General features: G+C 43.5%; 1 protein-coding gene across 1 annotated transcript; it reads right to left on the minus strand.

The window, feature by feature from the left end:
- Nucleotides 1–6171: 6171 nt before the first annotated feature.
- Nucleotides 6172–10216, minus strand: LOC123463502 (40S ribosomal protein S2-like). The gene is made up of 2 exons (XM_045159492.1): nucleotides 10130–10216; nucleotides 6172–7053 (listed from the first exon to the last, which is right to left on the minus strand). The coding sequence occupies exons 1-2, from the start codon at nucleotides 10214–10216 to the stop codon at nucleotides 6172–6174; spliced, it is 969 nt and encodes a 322-aa protein (XP_045015427.1).
- Between the last annotated feature and the right edge of the window lie 1603 nt (nucleotides 10217–11819).

Here is an 11819-nt window from a genome sequence, read left to right on the forward strand (position 1 = left end):
TTCAAAAGACTACAGAAGACAGGAAACTGGTTAGTTCCTGTGCTTTCTGGAAACATCTACAGTTACATAGGTATTCCTAGACCTATCAATAAAACCATCACAATTTGAAACTAAGGCAAAAAAATGTATTCAATACACGTAACTTCCAGAACATTCCTTTTAAAAATTATGGGCAGGAGAGATGGCTTTGTGGTTAAAGTGCTGGCCTGCAAAGCCAAAGGACCCAGGCTTGATTCCCCAGGACCCGTGTAAGCCAGATGCACAAGGTGGTGTGCCGCGGACTGACTCTCGGGGAGATCAGGACCGAGGGAGAACAAGGGCGAAGGCTCAAGGAGAACTCGGGATTCGGTGAGGAAATGACAGACAGACACACTCTAGGTAGAATATGCTGCTGCAATTTACTGAAGGTTTCATGAAGGTTTTATACAGATTGAACAGGGAAACTTAGCAAGCCAACAAGTGATCTCAGAAATCATTAATCTAAACAATCTTAAGTATTGTTCTATTGTAAGCATACATATTTATCAGGCAGGAATGTACCCATTTTTTTAAGAAGGACGCCTTGTATCATTGACCACAGCTTTACATGAATAGAAGCTTGGGGTAAGGGATGTAAGGTGAACAATAGGTTATTTATTTTTTATAAACCGAGCAGAGAGCCATCTCTTTCCACTTATAAGATTATTTATATAATCCTCATATTCATTATAAAAGTGTTTCTATCCAAAAGACCACCAATATTTTAAGGCTGGTTTAATGTTTTTTCAGGAATTCTTTTCTTTCTTGTCTAGAGTATAAGCACCAAGGCTTACGTGTCTTTGCTAAGCATTTCATAAATGGAAGAGAATGCCATAGCCTCCTTTTTTTTTCATAATTCACCCATCTATAACCGAATTTATCATATCCTCCCTCATAGGGGAGTGGAACTAAGTAGATTCCAGCTCTAGGAGTCCACCATCTGCCCTTGATCAAGTACTGAACATAGCCCCCAGGAAGTTTCCTGGTGGGAATGTCTAAGTTTTGTAACTCCTTTTCTGCAGAACTGTCATGCTTCTTATGAACACTGCCGATCAACATTTCTACTTTCATATTCTCAGGCTCAGTATCGTTCTCAAACATCATAAGCTGTTTTTACTTTACACCATCTAAAAACTGTTCTAGAGTTAATTTTTTATTCTTAGTAGAGTTATAAATTCCCTCCATTGCCCTAATCATAGGAGGGGCACATTCAATGCTTAGATTTTTTCTTGTACTCTGATTGCGTGCATGATTACTAATAAGTGTTGAATTAGCTGTTCTTAGACAAACAGCTAGAAGAAAGCAGGAAAGAAACAGCGCAGAAAACAGCACATTGGCGTCAGCAATTAGGTCGTCGTGACTTCATGGGCAGCAGGAACCTTTACAGTAACCGACTGCCAAGGGGTCACCGGGGGCATCCCTCCGAGGAGTGCTGGCCCTCTGTCCTCAGCTCTCTTCCAGTGCAGAAGCATCTCTGCTTGCTACACAGGCGAGGTCGCCGTGGACGTAGCAGTGGTGCATGCATCTGGAGTGCATTTACAGTACCTGAAGGCCCTGGTGTACCCATTCTCTATATCTATCTACCTGCTTCTCTCTCTAAATAAATAAATATTTAAAAAGATTTATTTACAAGGAGAGAGAGAGAGAGAGAGAGAGAGAGAGAGAGAGAGACAGAGAAGGGAAGGGAAGGGAAGGGAAGGGAAGGGAAGGGAAGGGAAGGGAAGGGAAGGGAAGCAGGACCTCCAGCCACTGCAAAGGAACTCCAGAGTCATGCAACTGTGCATCAGACTTCACATGAGTACTGGGGAATCAAACCTTGAGTCGTGAGGCTTTTCAGGCAAGCACTGTAATTGCTGTGTCAACTCTTCAGGCCCAAAACATTCTTGCTTAGCCACACAGCACACTAGCAAGTATATCCAACCTTTTGACATTGTGACATGTCATCTACAATTTTATCAGGCTGCATTCCTAGCTATCCTGGGATGCATGAGGCCCATGGGCCACAGATTGTCACACGCTATAGGACCTAAGTTGTTCCTCTTGTTTCTAACGCTGATTGGGAGCTCACTGCCGCTGCCAAGTATCAACAGAGAGGATTTAAATAAATTTCATGAGGCCAGGAAAAGACCAAAAATCAAAATTAGGCCAGGTGTGATGGCACACACCTTTGAACCCACAACTCAGGAGGCTGAGGTAGGAGCATCACTGTGAGTTTGAAGCCAGCCTGAGGCTACATAGTGAATTCCAGGTCAGCCTGGGCTATAGTGAGGCCTTGCCTCAACAAACAAACAAACAAACAAGCAAACAAACAAACAGAAAAGCGTATAGGGCTGGAGAGATGGCTCAGTGGTTAGAAGCACTTGCTTGCAAAGTCTGATGAGCCCAGTTTAATTTCCCAGTACCCATGTCAAGCCAGATAAACTAAGTGATGTATGTGTCTGGAGTTCATTGGCAGTGTCAGGAGGCCCTACTGGGCCCATTCACGCTCTCTTTTTTCTTTTCTTGCAAACAAATGAAAACAATTTTTTTTTTTTTTCCGCGATAGGGTCTTGCTCTAGCCCAGGCTGACCTGGAATTCACTATGTAGTCTCAGGGTGGCCTCGAACACATGGCAATCCTCCTATACCTCTGTCTCCCAAAAATTTCAAAATTACAAGTGTAGTTCCTGAGGAGACAGTTGAGTCGATAAAGTGCTTACGATACCAGAATGAGGACCTGAGACGGACCCCAGAGCCCATGTGAGAAGCTGGCATCCGGGCATGCACTGGTAACTACCACTGGAGAGGTGGAGACAGGAGGCTCCCTGGGCTCCCTGGGCAGCCATTCCAGTTTGCTCATCAAGCTCTAGGCCAATGAGACCCCCACCCCAAGACACATGGATAGTGAATAACACCCCAGGTTGTCTTCTGGCCTCCACATGCGCATATGGACACGTGCACCTCTATGCACACACACACACACACACACATACAAAAGTCTAGTTCCTACTGATTGTATATGGCTTTAAGACCAGTGTACAGCAAAAAAAAAAAAATCATAGCCAAAGCATTAAAATTTGAGAATATGTATACATGAGTTCAAATGACTGACTTAAAAAATATAACAAGAACCCTAAAGGAATAACAATGTACTTATCCCAAACTTACCCTCATTCATGTTTATGAAGGCTTCCTAAAATTGGCAAAGTTGAGCTGAAGAGATGGCTCGACCTGGATTCAATTCCCCAGTATCCACGTAAAGACTTCTGCAGCAGTTGAAGGCCCTGGCACAACCATTCTCTCCCTCCCCGCCTCCCACCTGCTTCTCATCTCTTTATCTCTCTCTGCTTGCAAATAAATAAATAAAATATATATATATATATTTATTATTTATTTATTTGAGAGTGACAGACGGAGAGAGAAAGGCAGAGAGAGAGAGAGACAGAATGGGCACACCAGGGCCTCCAGCCACTGCAAACAAACTCCAGATGCGTGCGCCCCCTTGTGCATCTGGCTAACGTGGGTCCTGGGGAATGGAGCCTCGAACCGGGGTCCTTAGGCTTTGCAGGCAAGCGCTTAACCGCTAAGCCATCTCTCCAGCCAAAATAAATAAAATATTTTTTAAAAATTGGTGAAGGTACGTCCACCAGCGCTTTCAAGAGTCTTCGTTCTTTTAAAAACTGTATGGACATGCAAGGTCCTCCTGCCACTGCAAATGAATTCCAGATGCTTGTGCCACTTTGTGCATCCAGCTTTATGTGGGTACTGGGGAATAAAACCCAAGCCAGCAAGCTTTGCAAGCAAGCACCTTTAACTGCAGAGCCCTTACCCCAGTTTAAGAGCTTTAATTTTCATGTTATTGTTTGTCCTAAGATTTTTTTTTCCAGGGTGGAGCAAGACGATTTGTGGGAAATGCACCTTTTAAAATGTCTTCTGATGTTTTTCTTCCTTTTCACCAGGACTTAATAACATGGGTTTTTTTTTCTTCAGTGTCAATTATGCATTAGATGTGTATTTATATAATGTGAACTATTCAGATAACAATAAAATCCATGTTGTTAACCTTAAGACACTTAATTAAGCAAGAAGAAGGGCCAGAAAATGTATTTTATAGGTCTTTGTGTATGACTCTATTTCCGTGTGATAATATTCTCCAGTAATATGCTAAAAACTAGTCAAAATAGTAGTATGACTGCTATTATTACATGCTAAGTCCTTCATATGTTCTGTTGATGACTGCATGCCTCTTTCGAAGCAAGTTGCGCATTCTCCGTGGCTATACCCAGAGGACTTCACATATAAAGGGTTCCGTCCTAATGTGCTCTTCCCCAACTTTAGTGCTAATTTGCTTACCCACTTTTGAATCAGCATAACCATGAGGCATAGTTGGTCATCAGTGCAAAGGGAGGTGCAAAATAGCTAAGGGTGACTGAAGACTGCATGTTTGCTGAAGATAGCCCGAGTCGGAAGTTTCTATGAAAAGGATCGCTCAGCAAATGTGAGCCGAGAGCCTGACTCATGGTTTTTAGAATGAGCAGCCCTATGCCGCTCCCGCCCAGCTGGACAGCATCAATCATCCTTTAGGGTTTAATGAGTTCCAAGAACATGCTCAGCTATTAGTAATATGCTATGGATTCTTCTAAACACACGTGGCCACACACAGTATACTCTAAGCTATAGTTGTCTGTACACTTGGACTTGTGTATTGCACAAGTTGTGAAATTCTACAACTTAAAAAAATTTTTTTATCGTTTATTTATTTATTTTGAGAGAGAGGAGAGAATGGGCTTTCCAGGGCCTCCAGCCACTGCAAACGCATGCGCTACCTTGTTCATCTGGCTTTCGTGGGTCCTGAGGAATTGAACTTTTGCAGGCAAATGCCTTAACCACTAAGCCATCTCTCCAATCCCTGATTCTGCAATTTTTTTATGAGACTTTGCAATATCCCATAAAATTATTCTTTAAATAATGTGACCTCGGCTTCTCTAAGATCTCATTAATTATATTATTCTTTGAAAAGATATGAACTACCTGAGTAGGTAACTAACTCTTGCACGTACATGAAAACAAGCTACATTGTGTGATATAAAAATGGAAATATAGTATATTAATATATATAATAATTTTTAAAGGAATGTGCTTGGGAAATTGCTTAAGGATTTATAACTTCCTAATTCAAAGTAACATTTAGGGGCTGGAGAGATGGCATAGTGGTTAAGGTGCTTGCCTGTGAAGCCTAAGGACCCAGGTTTGATTCCCTAGTGCCCATGTAAACCAGATACACAAGGTGGTGCATGTGTCTAGAGTTCCTTTGCAATGGTTAGAGGCCCTTGCATGCCCATTCTGTCTCCCTCTCCCTCCCTCCCTCCCTCCCTCCCTCCCTCCTTCCCTCTCTCTCTCTCCCTTTCTCTTAAATAAATAAATAAAATATTAAAAATATTTAAAAATAACATTTAGGACTTTTTCTATCTGTTGATCATTCAATTGCTCATTCATTCAACTACCAAATACTGAAGTTCTGCCTTCGTTAGCCTCCAGAGCAGTGGCATAATACCTTGTGTTGTGGTACAGTGTCTAAATTTGTGCTCTTAATAGGAGTATGCGTTCCTGGAGGCACTGGAGAAAACATCGTTACTATAAAATGGAAGTTCAAAAATGAAACAGGCTTGACATGGTGGCATGCACCTTCAATCTCAGCCTGGGAGGCAGAGGTAGGAGGATCACCATGAGGTGATCCTGAGACTACATAGTAAATTCCAGGTTTGCCTGGGCTAGAGCAAGAACCTACCTTGAAAAACTAAAAAAAGGAAAAAAAAAAAAAAACTTTTAAAAAGTGAAATAGGGCTTGGGAGATGGTTCAGTGGTTAAAGGCACTTGCTCAAATCCTCTTGACCCAGGTTTGATTCCCCAGTCCCCACACGAAGCCAGATACACAATGTGGCACATGCGTCTGAAATTCATTGGCAGCGGCAAGAGATCCTGGAGCATGCGTACTCTCTCTAATAAAGAAACAAACAAACAAACAAGGAAACAGACATTTTTAAGACCGTAGCAGCTGGGCACAATGACCACCCTGCAGTTTCAGCACTTGGCAGATGGAGACAGGGCGATTGTGATTTTTTTTTTAAAGAGGCTTAATCCACTTTTATTTATTTATTTTTTCTGTATAATATCTTTATGTGGCAGCCACAGCTGCAGCCTGGGCCCTCTGCCCTGAGACTCTGGTGTGGATTTTCACAAGATGGTCAGCGAATTCCTGGCAGGGAGACTTGGTGAACACAGTCTCTTTCCAGAAGCTGGGGGTCAGGTAGCTGTAGGTCTTAGAGTTGGCATCAAATGTGGCCTTAGCAAAGTTGCCCAGGGTGGCAGTGCAGCCCCTGGCTGAAGTGTAGCAGGCATCAATACCAGCCATCAGCAGCAGCTTCTTGGGCACGGGGGCAGAGACAATGCCAGTGCCCCTAGGGGCAGGGATAAGGCGCACCAGCACAGAACCACAGCGGCCTGTCACTTTACAGGGGACTGTGTGGGGCTTGCCGATCTTGTTCCCCCAGTACCCTCCCTGGACAGGCACAATGGAGAGCTTGGCCAAGGTGATGGCCCTTCGGATGGCAGTGGCTACCTCCTTAGAGCACCTGACACCCAGGCCCACGTGACCATTGTAGTCCCCAGTGGTGACAAAAGCCTTGAACCTGGTCCGCTGGCCAGCGCGAGTCTGCGTCTGCAGTGGCACGATCTTCAAAACCTCATCCTTGAGGGATGCGCCCAAGAAGTCAGTAATCTCAGACTCCTTGATGGGCAGGGAGAACAGACAGATCTCCTCCGGGGACTTGATCTTCATGTCCTTGACCAGGCATCCCAGCTGGGTGACGGGGATACACCCCTTGTCATTGGCTTTGCCTCCATGAGCCGTGTGGCCTCGGCCCCAACCACGAACCCCGAGACCGCTGCCAAAACCAGGAGGCCCGCCCCCCGCATCCTCCGGGCCCTCCCGCTGCCCCGTGTCATCGCCATTTGGTGTTTTCCCGAGGAAGAAGCAGATGGTGAATTTTGAGTTAGCCTGGGTTACACAATAAGACCCCGTCTCATTAATTAATTAATTAAAAACTTGGCCAGGCATGGTGGCACATGTCTTTAATCCTGGCACTCAGGAGACTAAGGTAGGTGAAGATCATTGTGAACTGCAGACCAGCCTGAGACGAATTCCAGGTCAGCCTACCTACTCAAAAAAAGAAAACCAAGCAAAGCAAACAAACCAAAAAAAGAAAAAAAAAAAATCACACTACTACTGCATCAAGGTTATTTAAAAATAAACAATTGAGCTATTTCAAGTTTGTTGAGTAACTTCCCTATTTCGCTGTGCAGTGTGCCAGGGGTCAGATGGCCATGGATTGTCAAGGAGTTCTTGGGCTCCCAGTGCATTCCGCTGGGGGAATGCAGCTCCTAGAAGGTCAGCCTGGCCTGAAAGACATGTGCATAACCAATGCTCGGAGTTGTGGGTGGAGGTGCCCATCCTTCCTCTTAGAGGAAGACACAAGTTATTGAACATGTAAGGGGCAGATTTTTGGCCCTGCGCGTGAAGAGTATGTGTGGTGTGCTGTGTGTGTGTAGTGTGTTGTGTGTGTAGCGTATTGTGTGGTGGTGGACTGTATGTTGCGTATGCATAGACTATGTTTGTTTTGTATTTATTTATTTATTTTATTTATTTTTTTAAAATTTTTATTTATTTATTTCAGAGCGACAGACACAGAGAGAAAGACAGATAGAGGGAGAGAGAGAGAGAATGGGCGCGCCAGGGCTTCCAGCCTCTGCAAACGAACTCCAGACGCGTGCGCCCCCTTGTGCATCTGGCTAACGTGGGACCTGGGGAACCAAGCCTCGAACCGGGGTCCTTAGGCTTCACAGGCGAGCGGTTAACCGCGAAGCCATCTCTCCAGCCCTGTTTTGTATTTATTGTGTGGTGGTGTATTGTGTGTTGTGTATGTACAGTATGCATGTACTGTGTGTGTGTATTGTATTGCGTGGTGGTGTATTGTGTGTGTTATGTGTGTGTAGTACGTGTGGCGTGGTGTGTGTGTGTGTGTGTGTGAGATAGAGAGACTTCCCTATGGACGGCACATGAAGAAGAGACCAGAGAGGGCTCTTATCTATGGCTCACCAGCACACTTCCTCAAGATGAGGTCTCTCCCTCAATCTTCCCGCTGCTGCTTTGCTCAGGGAGCCCCAGAGATTCTCCAGTCTCAGTCCCTCGGATGACAGCTGTGCGTGGCCACATTTTACATGGGTTCTGGGGACTCGAACTCCCAAGGTTTCAGGTCCTCCCAGGTCTTCTTGCTGCTCTACCCAAAGGCCATTTTATGTTGGAAAAACTTGGTTCGACTTGCGTTGCACTCTGGCGTAACTCTGCGGTGCTCTGGCGCCACCTGCCGGCCGACTGTGGCTAGGCAGGGGAGGAGGGGAAGAAAGGATAGCCTTTTATTTAACCACAACCGGAGCAATTGCATTGCTTTTGTTCATGAAATCAATTTGCTTGAAAAAAAGAAAGGATGAGTAGACAAGAATAGTCTCTCCATTAAGAAGTCTTCCACGGGGATGGGAGAAATAGCTTTGCCTGCGAAACCTAAGGACCCGGGTCCAGTTCCCCAGGACCCACATAAGCCAGGTGCGCAAGGTGGCACATGCATCTGGAGCTTGTTTGCTGTGGCTGGAGGCCCTAGCATGTCCTCTCTCTCTCTCTCTCTCTTTCTCTCTATTCCTTTCTCTATCTTTGTCAGATAAATAAAAACGATTAAAACTTATATAAAAAAGAAATAATCTATGGATTCTTCTAGATACATTTTCATATACAGTATAATTTATATACTTATGAAAATAAAGTTTTCATAGGTCCTAATACGTAGCAAACTTTGCTTGCTAACTATATAGAGAGATGGGTGATTGAGTGTATTGTAGTGATCCGTGTCCAATGAGGCAAATATGAACTTTTTACCTCATTAAATGTGCATTTTTATTTTAATTACCCTCTTGGTAACCCTTGTATTTATGGAAACATGCAATTCTTCATTTAATGCAGTCCCTGAACCTAGCTAATGCCCATCGATGTATAGAGAGGAAGCAGTACTACAGTATCATTTTCCTCTAGGAAAATTGTACACTCCCTTGCAAATAGCTATGTACTTCAATGTTTTCTTTTAAAAATATTTTATTTTTATTTATTTGAGAGAGAGAGGGAGAGAATGGGCACATCAGGGCCTCCAACCACAGCAAACGAACTTCAGATGCATGCACCACCTTGTGCATCTGATGTGGGTTCTCTAGAATTAAACCTAGGTTCTTTGGCTTTGTAGGCAAGCATCTTCACCACTGTGGTGGTTTGAATAGATGGCCCCCAATATATTCAGGTTTTTTTATTTGTTTGTAGTTTGCATCTGCAGCCACCTGGCTGGAGGCAATGTCACTGGGTAGATCTTAAGGTGTGGTGGTGGGCTTCAGGTTTCAATCTAAAGATATGCAAAGTGTGCCTAGCTGGAGTTCCTGAAGTGTGCTGTGCTGTGTGGTTTTTGGCTTGTACTTCTTTCTCTCTGCTTGGTCCTGAGAAGGCAGGACAGCTTCTTCTGCCATTTATGGAACTTCCCCTGGATCTGTAAGCTTCAATAAATATCCCTTCCTCCATAACTGTGCCTGGTCCGGAAGTTCATCTCAGTGAACCTGAAGCTGTCTGATACAACCATAAGACATCTCTCCAGCCCAGTGGTTTCTTTTATATTAGTATATTCATTATATGAAATTATTGGTTCTATTATGATATTTTCATATGTGTATTTCATGGGTTTAGGTCATCTTTTCCTTCTCAATACTCTTCCACCCCCCCCCCCCCATACCATAGGTGTTATTTTCTTCCCAAAGAGTCCGGCTATGAATAAACACCCATATCTTCTTGAAAATCATCTTTCCCCCTCAGAGGAAACTTCCATTAGTAGGATCCATGTGTTGGTTAATTTCAGTTGTCAACTTGATTGAATCATGAAATTCTTATGGCACTATTGAGGCACATTTTTGGGTACCAGTGAAAATGTTCCTAGAGAGGTTTCACTGAGGGGAAAGGCATACCCTGAATGTGGACAGCACCTCCTCACATGCTGGTCCTGGACCGAATAAACAGAGAAGGAGGAAACTATCAGGACACCAGCATTTCCTGCTCTCCGCTTCCGGGTTGGTGCCATGGACCAGGCTGCTCTTGCGTCAGTATGGAATGTGTTCCTGTGAATTTGAAGCCAAAATATCTCCTCCCTTAATCCATTTTTTGTTAGGTATTTTGGTCATCACAATGAGAATAGTGACTGATAGTATACATAATAATTTTCAACAGAATGACTTTATTTCTCGGAATAAATACTGATCCTCAAATTCAGCAAATGGTTGAAAATTTGAGCATCTGGGTTCAGCTATAAATACACATTGCTTCAATTAAAAAGCAGTCCCTCAGTTGTCTTCTTGAAGAAAAGGTGTGGTCACAAATATCTATGACACAGTAGCATCACTGATTTCAAGTTCACTCTGCATCATAAACATTAAGCTTGGTTTTCCAACATTATGGAAAAATCAATATTATGGCTTATTAAAGATTCTGATTAACAGAAACTTCTCACATCAAACACATATACAGGTGGTCAAATTCCACAGCATCAAGATGCAGGAAATACAATTAACAGTTTTATTACTTTTTCATTTCTCTGACAAAATGCCAGACAGAGGCAACTTGAGGGATGAAAGACTTATTTTAGATTAACCATAATTACTATACAAGACTGAACTAGAGCAGCCATTTAAAATGAGAATGATATTTTTATCATTCCCTTACTGTGGCTATATATATATATATGCATATATACATGCATACACACATACATACATACATATACATACATACATATATATATGTGTGTGTGTATGTGTGTGTGTGTGTTTAAAAGTATATCTGGGGCTAGTGAAATAGCTTAGCAGTTAAGGTGCTTGCCTGTGAAGCCTAAGAACTCTTGTTCAAATCTCCAGGTCCCACGTATAGCCAGATGCAACAGTGACTCAAGTGTGCAATGCAATGCATGCCCATACGAGGGCGCAGGAGTCTAGAATTCGTTCACAGCGGCTGTAAGGCTCTGGTGTGCCCATTCTCTTCCTCTCTCTCTCTCTCTTTCCCTCCCTCCCTCTTTGTTTCTGTTTCTTTCTCTTGCCTCTCTCTCTGTCTAAAAAAAAAAAGTATATCTGAATTTTGATGGTGAATGTCTGGCCCTAGGAAGAGGAAAGACAATTTTCTTTTCCCCTTCAAAAGAGGGGTAGATGGCTGGAGAGATGGCTCAGTGGTCCAGACACTTGCCTGCAAAGCCTAAGGTCGCAGGTTTGCTTTCCAAGCACCTATGTAAAGCCAGATGCACAAGGTGGTGCATGTGTCTGGAGTTCATTTGCAGTGGCTAGAGGCCCTGGCATGCTTATTCTTTCTCTCTTAAATAAATTAATAAAATTTAAGTTAAAAAAGAGAGAGCTAGGAAGACAGCCATTAATGAAACTGTTCTACTTTTTTTTTTTTTTTGACTGTGTATGAATGGAGAGCATAAATGACAGAAGCTCCTCAAGAAACGAAGGGTTCTTTAGTTCATGGTTTGAGGGGCTGTTAGTCCATCACATGGTGAGACTGCAGTAGATGGCAGCTCCATGGGGACAAAAAGTGTCTGGCTGGCATTCCTGAGATTCCCGTATCTTGGCTGAACAGGGAGCAGGGCTGGGCTACAGAAGTCAAGGTCTGGAGAGGTTCAGCCTAACACAGATTTC

Source organism: Jaculus jaculus, chromosome 9, assembly GCF_020740685.1.
Source record: "Jaculus jaculus isolate mJacJac1 chromosome 9, mJacJac1.mat.Y.cur, whole genome shotgun sequence".
Taxonomy (NCBI): Eukaryota; Metazoa; Chordata; class Mammalia; order Rodentia; family Dipodidae; genus Jaculus; species Jaculus jaculus.